Genomic DNA, 27,292 nt, shown 5'->3' with positions numbered 1-27,292 from the left:
CAATTAAAGCCTGCTTCCCGGCTATATGCTGGAAAAGGCAATGAGACCAGAAGCTTCACAGGAAGGATATTTGAGAACATGAAAACTCCAAGGGGAAAAGCAAAGCAAGGGCAATTTTACCTCTAAACGAATAAAAACATAACTGTAACAGTTCAAGTTGGTAGTTTAAAAATAAAGATTCACCAGTAAAAGAATCCCACATTAAAAAATTAGGTCGGGGTGACCTAGAATGACAAGATTTATGATGTTCATCAATTAAACCATAAACTTCATGCTACCATGTGACCTAATAAATATGAAAATGCTCTATGGAAGGGAAAAGCAGCGTGATCCTAATGGATAAAGCACAGGCCTGGGCGTCAGAAGGGCCTGGGTTCTGATCCCAGCTCCACCACTTGTCTGCTGTGTGACTTTGGGCAAGTCACTTCATTTCTCTGTGCTTCATTTACTTCCTCTGTAAAATGGAGATTAAGACTGTCAGCCCCATACGGGACAGGAACTGTGTCCAACCCAATTTCCTGGTATTTAACTCAGAGCTTAGTTCAGTGCCTTGCATGCAGTTAGCACTTAACAAATACCATAATTATTATTATGTGATATAAAACAAGGCATTTAACTACCCTATCTGAACACGTAGGGCACCAATGTTTCTTCACCTCACAGTGTGGCCCCTTTTCATAATTAGGAGCCCAGAATTGGGGACCACACTACCTTGCATAGACATACATGTTGAATAGAAGAATACAAATCACCTGTGTAGTCCTGCAGAGGCCGGGTTGTTAGGGCAGGCAAGGTACTAGAGTTAAGAGGCTTGGCTCTTTTTTTTTCCATCCTCCCAAAGGCAACTGTAAGCTCCTTGTGGGCAGAGATTGTGATTACCAATTCTACTGTACTGTATTCTCCCAAACACTTAATACAGTGCTCTGCACACAGTAAATACCATTGATTGATGGGTTGATATAGGGGACAGTTTCCTCAAGCTGTTCATTCAGTCATTCATTCAATCATATTTATTGAGCACTTACTGTGTGCAGAGCACTGTACTAAGCACTTGGGAAGTACAAGTCGGAAGCTGTTCCCTGAAGAAGAGCACAATTTCTAGTTATAACAAGGCTCTCCATCACCTCGCCCCCTCCTACCTCACCTCCCTTCTCTCCTTCTCCAGCCCAGCCTGCACCCTCCGCTTCTCTGCCACTGCCAACCTCCTCAATGGGCCTCGTTCTCACCCACCCTGCCATCGACCCCCCGCCCACGTCCTCCCCCTGGCCTGGAATGCCCTCCCTCCAAACATCTTTCAAGCAAGCTCTCTTCCTCCCTTCAAAGCCCTACTGAGAACTCACCTCCTCCAAGAGGCCTTCCCAGACTGAGCCCCCTTTTTCCTCTCCTCCTCCCCATCCCCTCCGCTCTACCTTCTTCCCCTCCCCACAGCACCTGTATATATGTTTGTACAGATTTATTACTCTATTTTACTTGTACATATTTACTATTCTATTTATTTTGTTAATGATGTGCATTTAGCTTTCATTCTATTTGTTCTGATGATTCGATACCTGTCCACATGTTTTGTTGTGTCTCCCCCTTCTAGATTGTGAACCTGCTGTTGGGTAGGGACCATCTCTATACGTTGCCAACTTGTACTTCTCAAGCGCTTAGTACAGTGCTCTGCACACAGTAAGTGCTCAATAAATACGATTGAATGAATGAATGAATGGACCTACATCCAGAAAAAGAGGGATAAATCAGGACCAGTCCTTGAAATTGGAGCCATCTGGTAAGCTTACAGTATTAGTCCTGCCAACCATATGAATCATGACTCAACAATAGTTCCCACAAGTGCCCTTACCAATAAATACTAACAGCTACTGGAATGCCTAATTCTTAATTTTAGGTTAGAAAGGACACGTAGCCAAGAACAAACTCAATGTAGAATGATTCATGGCTTAGTGCAAAACTCGATTTGTATTAACCTTCAGAGAAAATCCTGCCAAAGCTTAATGAAGAAGCTGCTGATGCCTTGGTGAGTCAAACCTTAAGGAACCCATTTACTCTATTCTAAAAATTGATTTCCAATAGTTCCTAGAATCAGTGACTTTACATGCAAGTTCCTGACCTAACTCTAAGGTCTGCAGAACGGGCACTGAAAAAATTCTGGCAGGTTCACACCGTGATGCAGTGTAAATTAAATTACTCTGTGAAAATCATTAGGTATATTTCCAGGAAATCATTCCTCAAATGCTGCCAGAAAATAAGCTATTTTCCATTTGAATTAATGCAAAGTGCTATAAATTTAATGAGCATTAAGTTGAAAGAGCCTACATACCAAAAAGGTGACTCCTTTTTATATGAAACCATTACCATACCCAGTTCTAGGAAATTACATGCAACACTTTTGGTCCTGTTCATTCATTTTAAGAATGGGGACTTCTTTTTGTAAATGTTGTGTTTTTTCCCCTCACGATCTATAGCCTCGCACCAGAAATAAATATTAAGATATTCCTAAAAATATGATTTTGACATTTAAAACCTTTTTTTAAAAAAATAAGAATTTACAACCATGACCCAACATGTGTGCAAGCCGCAAAAAGAGAGCACCAAAACAAGAAAGGCATAAGGCTCAGTAGAAAAAGCACAGGTTTTGGAGTCAGAGGTCATGGGTTCAAATCCCAGGTCTGCCAAGTGTCAGCTGTGTGACTTTGGGCAAGTCACTTAACTTCTCTGTGCCTCAGTTCCCTCAACTGTAAAATGGGGATTAAGACTGTGAGCCCCATGTGGGACAACTTGATCACCTTGTATGCCCCCAGCGCTTAGAACAGTGCTTTGCACATAGTAAGCGCTTAACAAATGCAATCATCATCATCATCATAAGGTTCGAAAAGTCAATATCCCATTATTATCTTCAAATAATTTGGTGGCTCAGAACTGAGCTCTTTACAGAACACAGAGAAGACCCTGCTAGATCCACCCTGCAAAATATGAGCTCTCATAACTTCAAATGCAAATGCCATTCCTGGGCTTCTGCACTTAGAGAGGTTGGCCAGTTCAGGGGTTAACCAGGATGTGAAAACGGGCCCTGGCTCTGTTTCATACTTGGGCTGCCCCGGAGCAGCTCCAAACTTTGGGGTCAGCCCTTGACCTGGATCCAGGGGGCCACATGGTAAACCATCTCACTCCGCCTGTTCAGTATTTCATGCATCTAAACCGTCTCACTCTGCCTGTTCAGTATTTCATGCATCTTTATGTCTTTCCTCGGGTATACATCTGCAATTTATGTACATAGCTGTAATTTATTTAGTTATATTAATGTTGGTCTCGCCCTCTAGATTGCAAGCTCATTGGAGGCAGGGAATATATCTGTTTATTGCTAGATTGTACTCTCCCTAACACTTAGTACAGTGCTCTGCACACAGTAAGCGCTCAATAAATACAATTGAATGAATGAATGAAGGGTATGGCCCTAGAAAATAGGAACATCTGGGAACTGAACCTCCTAGTTAAGGGGCTGAGAAAACATGGGGTGTATGCCTGGTTTGTAGATTTTATTTCCTTTCCTACTCTTCCATTAGCTGCAACTTGACTTTCCAGCCATGCTGTTTCTTGTCTCCAACCACATGGTTGTCAGTGAAGAACATGTTTTGTACAGAGAGAGTTTGTACCTCTTTCAACAACACTATATTACCTAGATGAAGGCATAACAGTTTATGTTAATGAAGGGGCCCACGGCAATGTTGGTTTTTTTACGGCTAAATCCTTCACTGCTTTCCAGTTTAAGCCCAACAACTTTTACAGTAGATATAAACTGTATGAGGGTATCATAGCATCTGCGAGACGCAGCCTGGCACAGTGGATTGAGCACGGTCAAAAGTTCATGGGTTCTAATCCAAGCTCCACCACTTGTCTTTGTGACCTTGAGCAAGTCACTTCACTTTTCTGGGCCTCAATTACCTCATCTGTAAAATGAGGATTGAGACTGTGAGCCCCACATGGGACAGGGACTGTGTCTACCCCTATTTGCTTGAATCCACCCCAGTGCTTAGTACAGTGCCTGGCACATAGTAAGTGCTTAACAAATATTATTATTATTATTATCTGCAGCTGAAGAGCATGTATAGAGGCACTCTATTTCATGGCCTCGGACTGCAAGCTTACCCCATCCAAATCACCACACAGCACAGGCTAATGGGCACAGAGTGCTTTGGAGGATGTTGGTGGCTGGGCACAACCCACCGCTCTCTCCCCTACCATTACTGAAAAAACAACTCAAGTACATGTCCTCTGGATAGTGGGCTACTACAAGTAGAAAGAGTGCCAGGTACTACATAGTGCTGCAGCACAACATGGGACAACCTTTGTGGGAGGGTTGGAGGGGGCTACTGGCTCTCTACTATTCTCTTCAGCTGCAGTGAAACGTGGACTCCATCCTCAAGGATGCAAACACAATTCTAGGGAGACAAGGCAAGATGTATGGGGAAAAATCGGGCTGGAGCTAAGGGTATCTAAGAGGTACTCTTCTTAAAGAAAAGATATGCAGAAAATAAAAAAGTCACAGAATCCTCCATTTTCTTTTTTGTTTTGCATTTTGGAGTTTTATCCTTTTGTTTTGCTCTTTGTTTTGTTTTACAAAGGTTTTTGCAAGAAAGAAGGAAAAGTTCTCCAACAAATTCTAAAGCTAAATTGAGTGCCATATTAAACAGTGGCTTGTGAAAAATATGTAATGCTGATAGTCTTACAGGGATTCTGATCCATAACCACAGACCCTACTGTCCTTGCCAACATCCTGAAATGTTTACCCCTGAAACAAGGGGATCGAGTGAAAATGCGCAGACTGTACAGCCCATCACCCCTACTGCACAAACAAATCAAGCATATGTCCTGTTCATGGTTGGATATAGATTTCTCCTTCCCCCAAAATTCTAAAGTTTTAGGAAACACAAGAATCCCAATTCTGGGTCCATGCTTGAGGAAAGACAGCAGTGCCACCAAACAGCTTCCCTGGCATTCAAACACTCCGACATATAGAAGCAATACCTGCCCCAAATGGGGAGGGTCCAACCAGAATGGTCTACCTTGTTTTCACGAACATTGTTCATGGGTAGAAGATTGTTTCTCAATGACACTGATACCTTGATTCAATCTTACCCTCGGTCATATGACCTCCAAATATATACCTCGCAAGAAATTCCTGGGGGTGCTATGCTGAACCTTCCAGGTCTACTCCAAAGTGGATCAGACCATCTATCTGGGTCCACCCTAATCTGAACCCTCCCCTACACTAGGGACGGAACCATTCGATTCATTCATTCAATTGTATTTATTAAGCACTTACTGTGTGCAGAGCACTGTACTAAGTACTTGGAAAATACAATTCAGCAACAAATAGAGACAACAACAGGCTCACAGTCTAGAAGATAGGCCTCCGGTGAAAAGGAGCAACACATTGATGTCTGTGAAATTACTCACCCTACAAAGGCATGCATTCCAGCAGAGAAGAGAGGAGCCAACACAAAGTTTAAATTATCTCCATTCCCTCCACTCATTTTTATGTAATAACATATATGTATAGGGTATGTAATAACTTCTTATTTCATATTCATTCAATTGTATTTATTGAGCGCTTACTGTGTGCAGAGCACTGTACTAAGTGCTTGATATGAGGTTTTAGAGAGTCACATAACACAATTCCCAACTCCAGTGCACTGGGAATGCAAGGCTGATTATCTAAACTATCAGAAGGACAGGAGCCTATGATATCCTGGATATAACATTATGAGGAAGATGTTGTGGCACATGTAAATTGAAGTGGGGTTCTAACTAGTGGCAGAGGTAGATAGTTGCTTGGCCTATTCACCCCTCCAGCACATGCCATCTGGCTTAACCAGCTGCTGTGAGTTCCAGGGAACTCAGACTGGGATATAGCCAGGAATGGAAACCTGCCACACCGGCAAAGAGAGGTACTAGGAGTGGTGGGGGTGGGTGAGCAGCAATGTCAGTCCCAATGCTAGGACAAGTTTTCCACCCCGAGTGGAGAGTTCAATTCCAATTTCCGGACAGTTAGGGAGAGGGATACTGGATGGCTGGCTGCCTGCCTTACACTGAAATTGCTCCAAATTGGATCCCAGCTGCCCCTTAACCCAGGTCTCATTTCTTTCCCTGGATCTCCAAAAAGTTCTCCTTTGGAGACACTCCACGCATATGGAGGTGCAACACAAGGAGAGTGGAAGGGGAAGAGTGTCTGGCTCCCAATGGACAGCTCACTGCTAGCCCTGCACAATATTGCCAGTGTCTGATCCACCACAGTGGATGAACAGGAGTAGTTTTGCTGGCCAGCAATGCCATCCCAGAGCCATTTTGCCCTGCCATTTGACCTCATTCTCTTCCCTTTCTGGCACTTTACACCTGCCATACCACATGATTTAGTTACAACAAGCCCTATTTCTGCCAAAGACAAAGGGGTAAATTACTTAACTTTGAAGGCACAATATCCTTCAGACCACTTAGTTCACTTAGTGCAGTGATTTTCTAAATGGACCCTCCTGGCCAACAAACCCCATTCCTCCCACTATCTAAAATGGCTCCCCTTCAGGTGTAGACGGTCACACTTCACCTAGAGAGAAGTATTCACAGGGTCTACCTGTGCTATTGCTGCTTTGGAAGCAATGGTCTTCAAAATTCCAAGCTGTCAAGCTGACCTCCTTTTTGAGGCAATAAACACATTTTAAGCAGAACTGAAATGAACATATGCAACTACAACAATATGCCAATGTGCCAACAACATACTGGTACCTGACATACTGTTGGGAGTCATGGATTAGTAACCATTCTGTTTTCTTGTATTCTCTGAATTCACCTGTGAAGGAAAAGAAAAAGACCCCAATGTTAAATGAATCATGTGATTCCATCTCTATCTAGTGCCTTTATTCTTCAGTTCAGTCATGTACATAATTTCATTTGCTAGGGTATGAGCAATTTTCCCCTTTTGACAGAAGGAGAGATGGATTCACAGAATTCGAGTTGGAAAATAACTGAACTGTAAGAGCCAAGACCAGAATTCTGACTTCTGGATTCTCAGTCGAGGGTTTTTGAACTCTAGCTATGCTTCTGGATATCCAGTACTGTACTGGATGTTGCATTATTACTCTTTGTAAAAGGAGATTTTCCCAAAAAAGGAACTGCAGGCCTAGATACTTGGAGCTGCATCATTTTAGAAAATGATTTTTAGCACATTTATATTTGAATCAATTAACAATTCAAAAATGGAGTTTCTGCATTGCATACCTCTCAATATCACACCAGTAAAGTTTATTTGTAGATTATCTTTTATCTGTTCTTCATGATTTTGGTGTTTCAAAGAGGCTTATAAAAGATGAAACACTGAATGTGCATGACATTGGTCTGTCCTAAGACTGAATAAGCAGAGTTCCCTATTGCAAGGCCAAAATGATTTGAATGAATCAGAAGAACCACCTTGTCAAACATAATATTCCTGAATAATAAGATTTAAAATGGGCAGAGTGTCATTGTACCTCAGTTTGAATCCCTTTTTACTTGAAGGTTTAACTAGTTCTTTTAGGAGAACGTGGATAAAAGCCCTCTAAATCTAAAGGAAAATCTGCAAAATTCATATCTTTAAATCAATAAAGCCAAGAGACTAAAGGATAGGAACTTAAAGTTCGACATAATATTTTCAGTGCAATTCTCAAAGAAAAATGACACATATTTTCCCTTTTGCATTACACTGACAGGATTTGGATTAGCAATTTTAGAGAGAGTTTCAATTCTTTTTTCATCTTCCTTTGATTTGGAGGTCCAGATCAACAGTCCAGTTCCTGTGCCACTGTGGGGCTCGCAATAAGGAGGGAGCACGACTGCATCCCCATTTTACAGATGCCCACACGTACTTTCCCAAGTGCTTACTAGTACAGTAGCTCAATAAATGTTACTGATGAATTGGATGGGAGGGCCGCAAACGTATCTGTATATTGCTTGTTTTGTAGGATCTGTCATTTAGAAAGTATTTTCATGTTAAAAATGACTACTAGCACTAAAGTTGGCACTACTTGAATTTTTCCTCTTCTTTCTCCCCCAGTCAGTATATTTGACCCAAAGCGGCATGGCAGAGAGAGATGACACAGATGAAGCCAGGAACAGGGTGAGAAGGGATTAAGAGGAGGCCCAAGTAGCTTTTTCCAGGACACAAATGACTTCGTGGTCCCCAGTTAGGAGGATCTTGGAAGTAGCTCTCTCCCTTATTACTTCCAGCAAAGTGCCTCCTATTACTACGGCCAAATGAAAGTCAGAAGCTGTCGGTGATTTTGAAAATGACAGCAATAGCCTGGGGCCAGTCTCAAAAAACAGAGTTGTCAGTCTGCTGCTAGCAACATCATTTTGGGCTCCCAGACATAGACCTCTGGAATGCACCAGCCTCTAGACACAGCCCAATCAGTCCACCATCTCTCAGTCCCTGAAAGAAGCCCAGGGCATGTGCAATAAAACAGCAGGCTTCCCCTCACCCAGCACCTGATCATTAGAGAGCTGGTTTCTGGATCTCTTCTGCACATGGCCTGGCTTCACTTCTCGGATTGTGACATCGTGCAGCTGAAGCAAGCAGATGGGTGATACACAGAATTTAAAAGGCAGAGGGAAAGATACTTTGGAGATGGGATGACAGTGATCTACTTCTGACACCACAATCTCCCCCCACTTAGATGGTAAGGTACTTGAAGGCACGGAATGGTGTCTACTTATGCTACAGAACTCTACCAGGTACTTAGTACAGTCTTCTGCACACTGTAGGTGCTCAAAAATACCATTGATTGGCACCAACAACTCTGTCTCCAAGAAAATTTAATAGCTGTTTCCCTTGTAAACACAAAGTCACGACAATGTTTGAACTACTAGCCTAAGTGGGAATTACTCAACTGAAGCTCATTTTATACAAAGCACTCACAAGTTAATATCTTCCATTGCATTAATTCCATCCCAATGATGCATTTTATGTTGGGTCATTTATTACGCACAATCATCACGAAAATAGACATAATGATTTCCCACTCTGACTTAATTCTTTTCAGCTTTTGCAGAATAATTCCTAGACTTTGACATTCCTCTCCATACAAATATCTCATCACAAACACCGAGTGTTGACTATATCAACCCACTGAGGTCTTCAGCATTTAGAGAACCAAAGGACCACAGTTCAAGATTAATGAATCATTCATTTCACCCAGTGTGCCCCCGTCAAAGCCAAACACATTAAGCAGATACTGTTGCTAATCGAAATAATTTCTCCCCTTAAGTGCTGAGGTTTTAAGGTTTTCATCCACAGCACTTTATATTTTTATACAATGCACTGGAAATGAGGCACTTTACAATGCCAGTACTAACATTCAACTGACAGGGGAAGCAGGCAGTAAGTAAACTTCCAAGAAAAGGGAAATATTTTGAGGAATACATTGCAAGTTGATCTTCCACGGAGGCATGAATCAGCACGCAAGCTTTTCTAGCCTGGGATGCATTCTCATTTGTGAGGTTGGAGGGTGGGATATGGGGATGCATAGTAGTAGTGGTCCCTTTTCTGGCCTCTCCTTTGCCTTGGCTCATGGCCCCCCCCCCGCACCACCCCAAGGCTTTGGGGATGCCCTTGGAGTCCTGGGCAGTGTGAGCTTCCTGAGACTCATGGGGCAGGCAAGAGAACAAGAAGCAGCAGTGGCATGACAAGATTAAAAAATACAGTGCAAGATGGGATTGTGTTTCAGGGTATCAGCTTGGTATGGGGTGCAGGGGGAGGCACAGTGATTAGGAGTTTAAAGGATCAGAGGAGGATGGACGTAGAGATGAAGGGAATAATAATAATAATAATAATGATGGTATTTGTTAAGCATTTACTGAGTGCCAAGCACTGTTCTAAGTGCTGGGGTAGATGCAAGGTAATCAGGTTGTCCCACATGGGGCTCACAGTCTTAATCTCTATTTTACAGATGAGGTAACTGAGGCACAGATAAATTAAGTGAGGACAGTGAAGATGGCAGAGTCAGATTAGTTTTTTTATGGCATTTCTTAAGCGCTTACTACGTGCCAGACACTGTTCTAAGTGTTGGGGTAGATACAAGTTAATAAGGTCAGAGTCCCTGTTCCACTTGGGGCTTGCAGTCTAAATAGGAGGAATAATGGGTATTTAATCCACATTTGCTCCTCTCTGGGTCGCACCTGGAGAGTTTCCAGTACTCCACCAGTCTTGACTACGGGAGGGAGAGTCAAGCAGAGTCATATCCATTCCATTCCTAGCTTGGGCATTGGCTAGTGAGTGGAAGACAATCTACTATAAGTCAAAACGCACCTGTGCTGGGCAGCAGCAGCATGGGAGGAGAGAATTGAGGGCAGAGGCTCAGGTTTACTATGCAGAAGTAGGCAATGGTAAACTACTTCAGTATTTTTACCAAGAAAACTCTATGGATACACTACCAGAACGATTGTAGATGGAAGAGGAGTGTTCTGGGAGAGATGTGTCCATAGCATCGCCATGGGTCGGACACGACTCGACAGCGTAAGACAACAACGACCATCCCCATTTTACAGTTGAAGAAACTGAGGCACAGAGAAGTGAAGTGACTTGCCCAAGGTCACAAAGGAAGCAATTGGCATAACAATTGGCAGAGCCAGAATTAGAACCCAGGTCCTCTGATTCTCAGGCCCATGCTCTTTCCACTAGGCCATGCTCCTTCCATTCAGTGTGCCTACAAGAGCAAACAGGACACCCAGCTGCCACAGAAGCCTTCAGACTTCCCTGTCTTACAGGGGAAAGTGTCCGTACTGAATATCTGAACGTATGTTCAGCCAATGGGACGTTCCACTTCAAAAGATCTTTTACAGCAGAGAAGCAGCATGGCCTAGTGGCAATAGCACAGGCTTGGGAGCCAGAGGTCATGGGTTCTAATCCCGGCTCCATCACTTGTCTGCTGTGTGACCTTGGGCAAGTCACTTAACTTCTCTGTGCCTCAGTTACCTCATCTGTAAAATGGGGATTGAGAATGTGAGCCCCATGTATGACAACCTGATTACCTTGTATCTACACCATCACTTAGGACAGTGCTTGGCATATAGTAAGCTCATAATAAATACCATAATTATTATTATCAGAATTGGTTCAAATCTGTCTTGATCTATTCAGTAGATCCCTCATTCATTCATTCATTCAATGAATCCCGGCTCCACCACTTTTCAGCTGTGTGACCTTGGGCAAGCCACTTAACTTCTCTGTGCCTCAGTTATCTGTAAAATGGTGATTAATGCTATGTGCCCCACGTGGGACATGGACTGTATCCAACCTGATTAGTCTGTATCTACCCCGGTGCTTAGAACAGTGCCTGGCACATAAAAAATACCACCATCATCTTCTCGCTTCCCTTGCCACTCTCAACTTTCCCTCCCTGCAGCCCAGTGGGAGCACAGTAAGTGACTGTAAGGTCACACGGCCAACAAATGGCAGAGCCAGAACAAGATCCCATATCCTTCTAACTCCAAGGCCTGTACTCTATCCAATAGGCCATGCTGCTTCCCATGAGGGGTAAGGGATGCGGAGAGGGGCAAGGGAAGCGAGGCAAGGCTGTTCTTCTGACCTCTCCCAGAAAGCTGTCCCAGCCTGTGACATCATCATGTTCTGATTATCCATTGTGACATGTGATATAATGGGTACATGACAGGGAATTTTCTTTACTTTCATTCCTGCTGGACTAGCTGAACACTGACTCCAACATACCAGGGCTCAGGGCACTGCCCTGGGGCCCAAATATGTGTGTTTACTGTTGTTTTGCACTCTCCCAAGTGTTTAATAATAATAATAATAATAATAATAATAATGGCATTTATTAAGCACTTACTATGTGCAAAGCACTGTTCTAAGCGCTGGGGAGGTTACAAGGTGATCAGGTTGTCACACGGGGGGCTCACAGCAGTAACAATAACAGCAGTTTAGCAGTAATAATAATAATAATGATGGCATTTATTAAGCGCTTACTATGTGCAAAGCACTGTTCTAAGCACTGGGGAGGTTACAAGGTGATCAGGTTGTCCCACAGGGTGCTCACAGTATTAATCCCCATTTTACAGATGAGGTAACTGAGGCACAGAGAAGTTAAGTGACTTGCACAAAGTCACACAGCTGACAATTGGCGGAGCTGGGATTTGAACCCCTGACCTCAGATTCCAAAGCCCGTGCTCTTTCCACTGAGCCACGCTGCTTCCCTTAGAACAGTGCTCTGCACACAGTAAGTGCTCAGTAAACACCACTGACTGATGGATTCCACTCCAGTAGCAGAACTAGGAACTGCACAGTGAGATGGAGGTCAGAGGAGATATTAAAAGGCCTCAAATGTTCTGCCAATCATTCGGCAGTCAGACAGGTGTGCTGATATCAGGGTTCCCGGAGGAGGCTCAGAGATAAATCAAGAACTACAGTACACAATTACCATAACTCTGTTCAAATTACACTACTCAACAACAAATGATATTGGGTAGGTATCCAGCAGATTTTTTACCAACAGAAAAATTAAGTTTTCTGAAAAAAATGATCTTATTAAAAAATACATTCATCGTTGGTTACATGGCCCCCACAGGACACTCATTTCACCTTTAGGCAGCCTACTTGTTGACCAACTGACTAAATACTTAAAATATAACCACTGTTTTTTCCAAGTAGCTGTTTATCAAGCACATGCATTTGGTTGCTTTGCTTTTTCTCAAAGTAGCTCTACTTAGGTTCCCACCGGCATGTTGAATGCCCTGTGGCTATGGTTTTTTTCATCTAAATATAGGGCAAAAAGCCATCTGGGACTGGAACTGCACAGTTTATAGAGGCTGTGTGGGCAAGCCTTTTAGGTAGTGAATGGAAAGTCTGCTAATGAACGAGATCATCAATTGGGTTTTTTGCAGGGTATGATTCCATCCTGTTAGGAATTACACTTAAAGGGGTGACTTGCTTGCTGGCGGAAAACTAATCCAGTGCAGAAGAGGAAAAAGAGAAAACTTCAAAAGAGAGGGAACATGTAAGAAAATAATTAAGTTTCCCCAAGTCCTCCACCTAGCCTGGAACTCCTTCCCCCTCCATATACGCCAGACCGCCAGTCTCTCCACCTTCAAAACATCATTAAAAAGTCACCACTTCTCCAAGAGGCCTTCCCCAAATATGCCTTCCTTTTGTGTCATCAATGCACTTGGATCTGTGGCCTTTGGACACTGGATATTTGCCTGACCCCCAACCACAATGAGGTTATGCACATATCTTCAAATCAAACTATATTATTAATGTCTATCTCCCCGTCTAGACTGTAAGCTTATTATAGGCAGGGGACCTGTCTGCTAATTCTGTTTTATTTTACTCTTCCAGGCACTTAGTAAAGTGCTCTTCACATAGTAAGTGCTCAATAAATACCATTGATTGACTGACTGATTTTCTAGGTAAAAAGGAGGAAACTGCTAAGTAACCATCTGTTAAAGGGTGGGGAGAGACAAGTCTGGAAAGGCTGCCTCTTCAGGAGATGAACCATGATTTAGGTCACCATAGGGAATAAATCAGGAGACAGACCACTGTTAAATGACAGGGCTATAATTTTAATTTCAGAATTTAAGCAATTATGCAAAATCCTTTGCTTTTGGTGAGGATTATGACATCAGGGTATTTGGACGGAGCCTATCTAATTCACCACTGCTTGATGTCTGCTTTCTGCAAAATAACAATTTCCAATCAAATCCTAGACATTAATGCAGGTTCAGTTTTCCCTTAGGGACACATTCGTCTATTTTCTTCATATTAGCATATCTGCCATGGATATTATCTGCCATGTGTAATTTGGGCCCACGCTGCACACACAATAACATTTTTTAGTGGAATAATAGCACAGGGAGGGAAAACCGGAGGGAGAACTCTGTCCATGGAAACTTTACAAGGAAACTGTCGCAAACCAACTTCAGTGAACAACTCAAAATCCCTGTTACATTTATGCTTCATTACTCTCTTCAGTGGTCACCTCTTGGAAATAGCAGTCTTTGCTTAAGTTTCTAACTAGAATACAGGCGGACTTTTGCTGTTCAATGGACATACCAGGAGTAGTCTGCTCTTCCAGAAAGCGTACGCCGCAGAAAATGCACGCCACAGAAAATGCACACAGTCCTGAAGCACACCTTAATTCTGACTCTGCTGACATCTTGTGGAATGTGCTGGAAATTTCCCCCTGTCAGAAACAGTAAAAAAAAAAGGACCAAAACCGCGTAAAAAGCATCTGGGGAATTAAGCAACTTCCAAAGAAGAGGACATTATTACAGAATAACCAGATGCCTGAACATAATGGCGGTTTAGGTGACTCACAGTGAAAGTGAGCCATGTTTCTTGGAAAAAAACCAAACGATCATTTGAAACTAAAGCATTTTTCACTCGGATAGTTTATTTCCAGTTGCAGAATGCCTTTTGATGATCTTTTTCCAAGAGAGCTCTAATGACAAAAGTAATCTCTGCTCTTAAAAAATGATGTTGATGATTGATGCTGTTGGAGGTTTATTGAGCTCCTTGTGGGTAGGGATAACATCTATCAAGTCTATTGCATTACACTTTCCCAAGCTGACTACAGTGCTCTGCACACAGTTAAGTGATAAATAAATGCCAGATTTGATCTAGTACTGAGAACAGTGCTTGGCACATAGGAATTGCTCAACAAATACCATAATTATTATGATTATTGAGAATGAAGAAGTCTCAGTCCTGATATTTCAGGACCAAGAATGTACACGAAGAAATTGATTATTGTGATAGTAATTTGCATCGAGCCACTCACAGTCTCTCATCCCTGCCAGTCTTGTAACCGCTAGGGCAAGAAGTACACTGCGTGAGTAGATGGACAACAGTGAATCATATTCAAAGTGCACATATAGGTTTTTTGGTTTGATTTTGTTTTTAACTGCAGCACCCTTCTATTCAGCATTTACATCCACTCCCTTGAAGAATTAATTCACTCCCACAGCTTCAACTACCCTCTCCAAGCAGATGATCCCCAAATCTCTCTCTCCAGCCTCGCTTTCCCTCCTGCTTTCAGGACATCTCTACTTGGAATTTCTGCAGACAACTCGAAATCAACAGGTCTAAAACAGAACTCCTCATCTTCTCAACGAAACCCTTAAATCCACAAGTCTTTCCCATCACTTTACACAATACTACTATCCTTCCTGTTTCCAAAGCCTGTAACCTTGGTATTATCCTCAACTCTCTCATTCAACCCACATATTCAATCTGTCACCAAATCCTGTTGGCTCTATCATTATAGCATCACTAAAATATGCCCTTTCCTCTCCAAACTGCTACTATACTGATCCAAGCACTTATCCTATTCCACCTGGACTACTGCATCAGTCTCCTTGCCGACCTCCTCGCATCCTGTCTCTCTCCACTCCTGTCCTTACTTCACTCTGCTGCTCTGATCACTTCTTCAAAAAATCTTTTAGTCCATGTCTTCTCACTCCTCAGGAACTTCAGGCGTTGCCCAATCACCTCTGCATCAAACAAAAAATATTTACCATTGGCTTTACAGCACTCAATCAGCTCTCCTTCGCCTACCTTACTGCTGATTTCCTAGTACAGCCCAGACAGTGTATTTTACTCCTCTAACAACAATCAACACACTTTATCTCAATCTCATCTATCTCACTGCCAACCCATTGCCCTTATCCTTCCACTGGCCAGGGATTCCCTCCTTTTTCATAAACAACAGGCCACTGATCGCCCCACCTTCAAGAACTTAATAAAATCTCAACTCCTCCAATAGGCCTTTACCAATTAAGCCCTCATTCCCCTTACTTGTATCCCTTTTTTCTCCCTTCTACATCTCCTATGCACTTGGATCTGTACCCTATTAGCACTTGATATTCACTCCACCCTCAGTTCCAAAGCAGTTATGTATATATCCATAATCTAATGTTTTTCCCCTAGACAGTAAGCTCCTTGAGGTCAGGGAATGTGTCTAACAACTCCGTTGTAGTGTACTTTTTTTTTAAATGAAGGTACTCACTAAGTGCTTACTGTGAATCACTCTCTGTCCCAAGGGCTGGCGTAGATACAATTTAATCAGGTTGGACACAGTCCCTGTTCCACATGAGGCTCACAGTCTAAGTGGAAGGGAGAACATGTTAACTGTTGATTAGCGTGTATCTATCCCAGCACTTGGTGCTTGATACACAGTAACTGCTTGACAAATAAAAAAAATCAGGTATAGAATGCACATTTTGCAGTTGAGGAAACTGAAGCACAGAAGTTAAGTGACTTGCCCAAGTTTACACAGCACGTACAGCTAGGATTAGAACACAGGTCCTTTGGCACCTGGGCCCATGCTTTATCCAAAAGGGCACACTGCTTCCCAATACTCATAACATAGCTACAACATTGCACCCCATGAGACAGATGTTTTGGTTGCTGCTGCAATTTTGGTTGCCCACATTATCCAGCTGTTTCTCAGGATTCCTGATGGGTCTGTCCACCTCCCATTATGGTCCCAGTGGTTCTTTAGCCAGATCCCTCCATCACTGATGGCACATTCCAGCAGGCATTCCCATATTTACAAACTCAGGACTAACACAGTCCTGATTCCCAGAGCCTTGGTCTTTATCCATACATACAAACCTGTCTTTCCTGCCCCAAGAAAAAGGGCCAATAGTTTGAGTTGATGTTAACTACCTTTGGGTCAACACATGCCAATTAGACATATAATTCTGGCCCCAAAGTATACTTCAATTCAGCTATTTATGTGCTTTAATTATACAGATAATTGCATATGAGGACTTCTGTTTGAGATCTGAGGAAATCTCTCTCTGCCTGTTTGCTTAGACCTTAAGAAGTGATGCAGTATCAGCTTAACAAGAAGATTGACATACTAGCTAAGGTTTAAAAGGATTTTAATTTTAGGTATGAATTCTGACAGATCAATCTATTTTAGATAGCAAATGCTTTAAAACAATAGAAACCTTGAAATCCACAATTGCTCACACATTTGTTATCATATGTTAGTTACCAAAATATATTCAAAAAGGCAAATCTTATCAAAGACATGAAAGAATCTGTGGTGTAGGTAAGGGGTACTGTACAAAATCTTCCAGGAAGCTGCAAGAAAGATTGTGTCCTTGCTGGCTGGGGTTGAGTGATAGTATCCGGAAGAAGGTAGAAAGGAAAGGACTGGTCAGAATAAGCTTCAACTTTTTCTTCACTGGAGACAGGACACCATTAAAAGTCAGAAAAGCCCTACTAGAGTTTATGGGGTTTTTTTCCCCTGACATAAAAGTGTCAACATTTGATGAAATAAAAATCTCAAACTGAAATACTTTTGGTACCAGGGGCATTTACAATTGACTTCTTGGAGAAAGAATTCGAAAGGCAAAGGAGTCCAGTATTCCAGTCCTCTTGAAACAATGCCCTCCTGGGTGACCGTGGGGACTGTGTTTTTCCTCTCTGCATTTCTCCTTCATAAAATGGGACTCAAGACTTGCAACCACCCAGTTCATAAATGATGCAAGAATCATTTGTTATAGAGCAACTCCATAGAATGAAGTGACTTTAAAATTGAGCACAAAAACTTGATAGAGTTACTGAATTTTGGTACAGTAAGCAAAACAAGGCCTTACCAGTGATTAATAATTCATTCAATCATATTTATTGAGCACTTACTGTGTGCAGAGCACTGTACTAAGCGCTTGGGAAGTACAAGTTGGCAACATATATAATATGCATATCTGCATATATAATAATGCAGATGATTACCTTGTTCTTATATTATTAAACCCTGTTTATATATCATGGTATCATTCCAGCTTTCTCAATAACAGAATCACATTGTTGACTCATGTCAAATAGTGTCCAAGACCATTTTGAGCAATACTAGTTATGTGCAAAGTAATATTAAATTCATTCAACTAAATTACAAATTCTATGAACTAAATTATATACTATGCTAGAACGGCATTTTTTCAGTGACCTAGTATTCCTTTGTTGGTTATGCCTCTTATCCATTCTCTAAATTTTCTCTGTGTTTCAAAGAAGAGTCTATTGCAGTACAATTTTCTGAATGAAAGGAAAGTGTGTGAGGTGCTGAACCACATTGAGAATTTTTTTTTGTGGTATTTGTTAAGCACGTGCTATATGCCAGGCACCATATTAAGAGCTGGGATAGATACCAGCTAATCAGGTTGGACACAGACCCTGTCCCACATAGGGCTCACAGTCTTAATTCCCGTTTAACAGATGAGGTAACCAAGGCACAGAGAAGTTAGGTGACTATCCCAAGATCACACAGCAGTTGGGTGACAGAGCTGGGATTAGAACCCAGGCCTGTGCTCTATCCACTAGACCACACTGCTTGCAATCTAATGGCCATCATTTCTACCCGACAGTAATACTTGCTGAAGGAATTGGGTGTCATTTTCTTAATGCAGAAACCATATCTTCAAAAATTTACTTCTGCTTTAAACACTTGCTTTAGCCCCACATTGACCAACTGTAGACAATAAGAAGAGAAATAACTGGTCCAAACAATACAGTATTTCTGGAAATGGTTTCATTTTAAGAGACAAATCAGAGTCAAATCAATGTGGCATAATTGATACACTGACATATCCACAATGTTAAATCTAAGGGTGATCCAGAGAGTTACTGCTTTCTTAAATCATGCACACAACTTTTCTTTACCTAGGATTTCATATTAACACAAATTTGGGGCTGTGAAATGAGTCAGCTATGGTGTCTTCCCTTTTATTTGGTGACAGTGCCATCTGTTTATTCATAAAAAACACCTCATCTGCCTGAGAAAAAAGTTTGCCCAAATAAAAATTTAGATGACAGAGTGGTTTACATTTTCAGATAGTCATATTTCCTAAAAAAAACCCACCTTTCAGACCTGACTTTTCATCTATGAAAAATAATCAGATAGCTTTCATGACAATTAAACATCTTTATTGAGCACTTATGCACAGAGCACAGTATTACGCACTTGGGAGAGCGCAACACATGTATATTACCAATTAATGGTTTCCAAACTTAATGCTAAGTATGGCACTTTACTAACTTCAACGTTTTCTGCCCACAATGAGCAAAATTACTGCAATCACTCCTCAAAATAAAAGATGTTACTTTGAAGATTACATTTTGCTGATCTTTACCGCAAAACTTTATATTGCTATTAAATCACTTGAAATTAGTGGTTTGAATAATGGGCAGAAATGCAATTTACTAACTATACAGAATGGCTTGGCCAAAACAAGAATTGATATGAGCATTGCCCATTGTTCACTTAAACATTTAGACTGTTCACTCAATCAGCCACAAACTTTCAGTAAGGTTAAGATAGATAGTTTAAAGAAAAGTGTTTTTTATGAAATTCAGAAAACTCCCTTGGTGGAGTGGCATTTGTAAAATACCCCTGAGCCTTGTGGCAAACAGACTGTTGTCACAAACTCTGCTAACAGAAAGGATGCTCTATAATGTAAGCTCCTTGTGGGCAGGGAACAACATGTCTACCAATATTGTTTTATTGTACTCTCCCAAGCATTATTACAGTCTCCATATCCAATAAGCACTCAATAAGTACTGTTGATTATTTGATTGATTGGGTGATCTCCCCTGGTGGTCAACAACAATCCTCTAGACTGTGAGCTTGTTATGGGCAGTAATGTGTCTGTTTTACAGTTATATTGTACTCTCCCAAGCACTTAGTACAGTGCTCTGCACACATTACGTGCTCAATAATTATGATTGACTAACAAACACTTCCCTATGGAGTATGTTTAACCCATTTGTTCTTTTTTTTTTTCACCTGCTGCATTCCCCTGGAGAAATGGTCCTGAGAAGAGAATGATCGCTTTAGAAGTACAACATTAAACTGTTCATGGAAATCATTATAGACCACTTGGGTTGCCCCGACAAATAGAAAGAAGACATTGTAAAATAGACCTGTTTGTCTCTTTGTAGTCTTTCCTTTTCACAGTGTTTATTTGCCCACTTTACAGTTGCTTGGCGCTTTCATCTGTCCCCATTGCCATATTTATATAAAGTGAAGGGTCCAATTCTCCCAAAGGGTCTCTTTGGTTCCAAACATAGATTTCCAGAGGAAACTGAAAATATTATATCTCAGGCGGGTTCCAAATGTACCCAGTGGAGTGGTTCAGGATGATGTGGCACCAGACTGTGAATGAGTAAATGACTGTGTTCAGAACTGGCTGATTTTTCCCCCTCTGAGACAAAAGACAACTGTCTAAATGAGAGCACCACAGGCTTAACGGGAAAACCCAAGGGCAGGTATTTGTAGTACTGAGTGGAACAGCATTGGAAATAAAAAAAAGGATGACATTTCATATAATTCATTGAGGCCACCTCTACTTGAGGTACATGCACCTCTCTAAGCATTTTAAAGATCTTCTTATCCCACCCTCCTGTCTTTAAACCCCCTTGAAGAGATTAGAAAGCAACATTTGCAGCTCACTCTTCCACGGGGAACTCTTCCAGGCCCTGTAAGGGTTATGTGATTGTTCAGAAAATTAAGAGTTCTATTTCTAATACCTGCACCATTTTTTTCCATGTAATTTCTGAGGGGGATGGGGTAATGAAACCGAAACCTCACTGCTTGTTGAAACAGAACAAACAGAACTGAGTTGGTACAGTCTCTTGATTCCCTACTCCAAGGTTTGGCACTTGAACTTGAATTTACACCCTTTATTCACTCCTCCTTCAGCCCCACAGCACTTATGTACATATGTGTAATTTATTTATATGAATGTCTGCCTCCCCCTCTAGACTTATGAACTTATGGGCAGGGAACATGTCCACCAACTCAGTTATACTGTACTTTCCCAAGTGCTTAGTACAGTGATATGTGCACAGTAAGTGCTCAATAAATAAGATTCATTGATGGATTGGCATAAGGTGAAACTTCTGAGGCATAGGCAGGGTAAATATGAAATTCAGGAAGATACTGGTTTTCTTCTAAAATAGTAAGCATGGTGTAATCATAACTGCGGCACAGGATGGATTATGGGTAGTGGCCCAAAGAGGGAACTGCCTTCCATTTGTAGATTTTCAGCTTAATTAATAATGATGGTATTTGTTAAAGGCTTACTATGTGCCAAGCACTGTTCTAAGCACTGGAGTAGATACAAAGTTATCAGGTTGTCCCACATGGGGCTCACAGTCTTAATCCCCATTTTACAGATGAGGTAACTGAGGAACAGAGAAGTGAAGTGACTTGCCCAAAGTTACACAGCTGACAAGTGGCGGAGCCAGGATTAGAACCCACGACCTTTGACTCCAAAGCCTGTGCTCTTCCCACTAAGTTGTTAACTAAGAGGTGGTCATCCTCCATGAAAACCTCATCTGCTCTTATAAACAGGCTGACATTGTTGTTCTGAAGCTTACCAACTAATGGGAAACTTCAACCCTTATTTCAGTCCGGATCCTTCCAAGGCTTAATGACTCTTTCCAATCAAGAATCATTTGTGGTTAAGAAACCAGGAACTCCTTGAAGAATATCAGTGTAATGGAGAGCCTCATATGCACTCAATTGTACAGTAATGGTTCCCTATTCATTCATTCATTCATTCAATCGTATTTATTCATTCAATCGTATTTATTGAGTGCTTACTGTGTGCAGAGCACTGTACTAAGCGCTTGGGAAGTACAAGTTGGCAACATATAGAGACAGTCCCTACCCAACAGTGGGCTCACAGTCTAGAAGGGGGAGACAGAGAACAAAACAAAACATATTAACAAAATAAAATAGAACAGGTAGAAGTAAAATAAATAGAGTAATAAATACATACAAACATATATACATATATACAGGTGCTGTGGGGAAAGGAAGGAGGTAAGGTGGGGGGATGAAGAAGGGGAGGAGGGGGAGAGGAAGGCGGGGGCTCAGTCTGGGAAGGCCTCCTGGAGGAGGTGAGCTCTCAGTAGGGCCTTGAAGGGAGGAAGAGAGTAGCTCGGCAGATGTTGGGAGGGAGGGCATTCCAGGCCAGGGGGATAACGTGGGCTGGGGGTCGATGGTGGGACAGGTGAGAATGAGGCACGGTGAGGAGATTAGCGGCAGAGGAGCGGAGGGTGCAGGCTGGGCTGTAGAATGACAGAAGGGAGGTGAGGTAGGAGGGGGAGAGGTGATGGAGAGCCTTGAAGCCCAGGGTGAGGAGTTTCTGCCTGATGCATAGGTTGATTGGTAGTCACTGGAGATTTTTGAGGAGGGGAGTAACATGCCCAGAGCGTTTCTGGACAAAGACAATCCGGGCAGCGGCGTGAAGTATGGACTGAAGTGGGGAGAGACAGGAGGATGGGAGATCGGAGAGGAGGCTGATACAGTATTTCAGACGGGATAGGATGAGAGCTTGAACGAGCAGGGTAGTGGTTTGGATGGAGAGGAAAGGGCAGATCTTGGCAATGTTGCGGAGGTGAGACCGGCAGGTTTTGGTGATGGCTTGGATGTGAGGGGTGAACGAGAGAGCGGAGTCGAGGATGACACCAAGGTTGTGGGCTTGTGAGACAGGAAGGATGGTAGTGCCATCAACAGTGATGGGAAAGTCAGGGAGAGGGCAGGGCTTGGGAGGGAAGATAAGGAGTTCAGTCCTGGACATGTTGAGTTTTAGGTGGTGGGCAGACATCCAGATGGAGATGTCCTGAAGGCAGGAGGAGATGCGAGCCTTACTGTGTGCAGAGCACTGTACTAAGTGCTTGGGAAGTACAAGTTGGCAACATATAGAAACGGTCCCTACCCAACAGTGGGCTCACAGTCTAGAAGGGGGAGTCCCTACTGGTTTTCAGTGGCTGATCCCTGACACGCATGAGACCTTTCTACTCTTTCACCACCACATTTACACACATTCTAATTCTCTTCTTCAGCATTTTCTTCACTGCTCCCTATTGGGCTGGAAAATCTCCTCCCACCCCAGGCATCTCAACTAAGAGATGGACCAGGAGGGGAAGGAGTAGTGGTGAGGGAAGGGCAGTTGCAGTGGCCAAGATCAGAACCAAAATGATAAACCAAAGAATTGAACCAATGGTGCCCTGGGATTACTGGCTCCAAAAATTAAACAAACAAAGCAATAAATCCAGAGTATTACGTATTCCCCACTGTGAACTGCCAAAGCACTGCTTCAATAGAGTAGAGAAATTATTAATATGTGCTAGCAGGACAGGCATACCAAGTAGTTTTGTCTAGACTACAATGTGGTGGTGCTCTCTGCTGCTACTTCTCCTGGTTCATAAATCATAAATATCTGGTGGGGTGGGCCTGAGGTCTGACCTTTCCTACCTGCCCACTGGACCACTGAATAAAGAACTGTAATTTATTCTACCATCTCCCCACATTAGACTGTCAGCTCCTAGAAGACAGGAACTATGTCAACAAATTCTTTTGTACTGTACTCCCCCAAGCACTCAGTACTGTGCTCTCCAACCAGTAAGCACTCAATAAATAGCACCTGCAAGTTCCATGAGGGAAGGGTTTGTGTCCACCAATTCTACTGTATTCTACTCTCTAGTACAGTTCTTGGCAGTGTTCTGCACAAATGTAAAATAAATACTGTTGACCAGTGAAGAAATAGACGTTCAAGGCACCTTAAAATCAGGGCCTCTGAATGGAGGGGTAAGAAAAGGAGAAACTCCCCAGGGGCCTGGCGCAACCAAGGACCACATTTGTTGGACGAATGCGAGACGGGGCTTGGCAGCGAGGATAATAATTGTTGTACTTATGAAGCCCTTACTACATGCCAGGAATTGTACTAAACACTGGGGTAGATACAAGGTAATTGAGTTGGGCATGGTCCTGTCCCACATGGGACTCACAGTCTTAATCTCCGTTTTATCGATGAGGAAACTGAGGCCCAGAGAAATTAAGTGACTTGCCCAAGTTCACACAGCAGACAAGCTGAGATTTGGTGAAAAGTGATCCTCTTGGCTAATTGGTGGCAGATGATTTGCTGCCCTTCATCAGTGCCAAGGTGTATGGCTAGGGGATCTGCTTCACTTACCAGGTCAAGGTTTGACAGTTTTGAAGATGAAACAACAAATTCAACAGCTTGCTATGATTAAGATGTTTGTAATCTTTGTGTGATTTTCCTCCCAAGCCACCAAGAAGGGAATCCAGAGGACTTCGAGGCATACGCATCTCCACAAAAGCCTTTGTGGTAATATTACTGGCAAGTAGCCATCTTTACTAGTCCACCACTAATGGTTTTTAATGCTTATATTTGGATAACAAGAGCAATCACTTGGAACCACACAGAAGAGACCTCAAGATTTGGAGATTATTCAGTTTTTTTCCATTATATGTGAATTGGTAGCCACAAAAGTGCATTTCAGAAATATTTAGGTTAGATGAGAAACTTACAATAAATGCATTAGTGCAGTTATCTGTGCAGAGAAAGTCATTCAACTGGAATAGAGGAGAGCAAGGAGTGCTGAATCCACAGCTATACATGAATGTCCAATTAGACGTGGATAGTGACTAAGAGTTTCAACTAGCTGATAAAACATATATTCAAAGATGCATTCGTTAGACAGGGTCCCTGTCTAATTCCCACCTACACACTTCTTTCCAGTGCTTAGTACAGTGCTTAGTACAGTACTACCATTGTTTATAAAAAAACTAAAACTGAGCTCAGTGCTTCAAGCCAGTGCCTCTATATCAAAAGATTTTTCTTCTTTAACCTTCCAAATAAATTTAAAAACTTGGGAATGAAATGGATGTTTGCAGGATCAATGTTTTACCATAAAATAGGGAACAATTCACAAAGGCATATGTTTCTGGTGGCTTTATTACAGTTCATTTCTCACTATTAAAGGTGCTCTTCATTGTCTAAATGTGGATATATTCAGTACTCTTAAGACATTCATTCATTCAATAGTATTTATTGAGCACTTATTGTGTGCAGAGCACTGTACTAAGTGCCTGGGAAGTACAAGTTGGCAACATATAGAGACGGTCCCTACCCAACAGCGGGCTCACAGTCTAGAAGGGAGAGACAGACAACAAAACAAAACATATTAACAAAATAAAATATATAGAATAAATATGTACAAATAAAATAGAGTAATAAATATGTACAAACATATATACATATATACAGGTGCTGTGGGGAGGGGAAGGAGGTAAGGTGGGGGGATGGGGAGGGGGAGGAGGGAGAGAGGAAGGAGGGGGCTCAGTCTGGGAAGTCCTCCTGGAGGAGTTGAACTCTCAGTAGGGCTTTGAAGGGAGGAAGAAGAAGACATGTCGAGCATATTCCAAGTTCTATGTTATTCATTAATTCATTCAATATTTACTATTCTATTTACTCTGTTAATGATGTGCATCTAGCTTTACTTCTATTTATTCTGATGACTTGACACCTGTCCACATGTTTTGTTTTGTTGTCTGTCTCTCCCTTCTAGACTGTGAGCCCGCTGTTGGGTAGGGACCGTCTGTATATGTTGCCAACTTGGACTTCCCAAGTGCTTAGTACAGTGCTCTGCACACAGTAAGCGCTCAATAAATACGATTGAATGTTACGTGCTTAAACTACTCCCTGTGAGAGTAGTAATAATAATAATTACGGTATTTGTTAAGTGCTTACTATGTGTCAGGCACTGTACAAAGAGCTGGGGTAGATAGCTAATCAGGTTGACAATCCCTTGCCCACGTGGAGCTCACAGTCTTAACCCCCATTTTACAGATGAGATAGCTGAGATGCAGTGACTTGTCCAAGGTCACACAGCAGACAAGCGGCAGAGCCGGAATTAGAACCTAGGTCCTTCTGACTCCCAGACACATGCTGTATCCACTAGGTAATGCTGCTTCTCTATGTATATGAGGTACGATCACCATTTCATCCCAGAAGAGGACTAGTTAGGCAACGGCCATCAAAATTTCCCCCACTGCTGTATCACAGAAATGAATGCACCTCTCTAGAGGTGTCATTGCTAAAGGCATAAGACCATGGGAGAATAGAACCTCAAATTATTAAAAAAACCTTCTACATCCAATACATATTCTTAAATTTCAAATACTCAGGCTTGTTAACCCTTATATGAGCAAGTAGGTGCATTTAGTGTGGCACACTTGTTGACCCAATATCCAGGCTTCAGTGACCTCAGGATCTCCTGCAGTCTTCCAGGAGTTGAATTTTTAACTCACAGTGACAGTGCAGTCCACATAGCCCCCAAACAGGAGGAGCTGGGTTGAAAGACCTTCTACTGTGAGGGCTATAAAGACCTTGGAGTCCCTTGGGGTCAACTCCTCCATCCCTGAGGCTTCAGGTGGAGCCTCTGGAGCCCATTCAAAGGTTAGATAACATCCCAGTGACCCTTGAGGTCTGGCCTGAGCAGCAGGTGGTTTAAAGTCATCATGACATATAGGCATAAGTATTTAGACTCCTTCTGAAATGTGGGAGTGGTGAAGGCTTTTGAGAATACCACGGACTGCCCAAAAACAAATAAATGGCTTTTGGAGCAAATTAAACTAAAGTTGGTCTTTGGAAGGCCAATGACTTGGCTTAAGATTAGCATATTTTGGACACAATCAGGAGACCTGATTCTCTGGAGAAGACGCTAATGCTAGGAAAAATCCAGGAAAGACGTAGAAGAGGCAGACCAGCAGCTGAATGGATAGAGACCATAACCACTAGAAAGGTTGTGGTTATGGCAGAGGACAGGACGTTCTGGAGAAAGTATATCCATGGAGTCGCTATGAATCAGAAATGACTCGATGACACTTAATAATAAATTCAGACTCTCAAGCTACTGTCCTGGTTCTGCTCATGTGCATTCTTGACACTATTCATTTACATTTTCAAGGGAAAGCTCCATGCTAACTGCAATCATTTTTTAAAATATGAATTCGATCACCATGTTTTGTGATTCCAACTAACCCTCAATTCTTCAGGGTCAATGGAAGAAAGTTCAAGCAAAGGTTACCCCAAATTGCAGATGATTGCCAGAAGCAGCAAATGATAGATTACTCTCTTTAGATGTGGCAATTTATCTTAACAATGATTAAAATTGTGATGCATTTCTAGATTCTACATGATTTTGTTCAAGCAATTGAAAATGGGCAATGAGAAACATTTGTATAGTTTGGTTTTATATGGAATGGACTTCAAATCTAAAATGCTATGTTGATAAAAGTTTAATAAATCTGTTTATCATCCACTGCTTTTAGAACTCTATTTTTCCTTTGCATTTCTACAATAAACATTCTACCTACACTGATAAGTTTAATGGTCTAGATGGACTAATGCCTTAAAGGGAGCATTGGAG

At 42.1% G+C, this 27,292-nt stretch overlaps 1 protein-coding gene and 1 non-coding gene across 8 annotated transcripts in view; one reads left to right on the top strand and one right to left on the bottom strand.

Annotated features, from left to right (window-relative positions):
- THRB (thyroid hormone receptor beta) overlaps positions 1-27,292 on the bottom strand; it is a 331,256-nt gene that overhangs the window by 86,765 nt on the left and 217,199 nt on the right. For 6 of the 7 annotated variants that reach the window (XM_038760822.1, XM_038760804.1, XM_038760848.1 and 3 more), the window contains one exon: positions 6,781-6,844. In XM_038760822.1, coding sequence (XP_038616750.1) covers positions 6,781-6,802 — 22 coding nt within the window. In that variant the 5' untranslated portion in view covers positions 6,803-6,844. Of the gene's footprint in view, positions 1-6,780; positions 6,845-8,514; positions 8,538-27,292 lie in introns of those variants that run through there. The other variant, XM_038760856.1, reaches the window with a different exon arrangement.
- On the top strand, positions 10,186-10,323 carry LOC119924932. Its single transcript, XR_005449610.1, has one exon. It is a non-coding gene; the product is annotated as a small nucleolar RNA SNORA7 (small nucleolar RNA).

The sequence above is a fragment of the Tachyglossus aculeatus genome, chromosome 2 (genome assembly GCF_015852505.1).
Source record: "Tachyglossus aculeatus isolate mTacAcu1 chromosome 2, mTacAcu1.pri, whole genome shotgun sequence".
Lineage (NCBI taxonomy): Eukaryota > Metazoa > Chordata > Mammalia > Monotremata > Tachyglossidae > Tachyglossus > Tachyglossus aculeatus.
The sequence above is the reverse complement of the archived record's forward strand: the minus strand, read 5'-3'. Positions and strand labels throughout refer to the sequence as shown.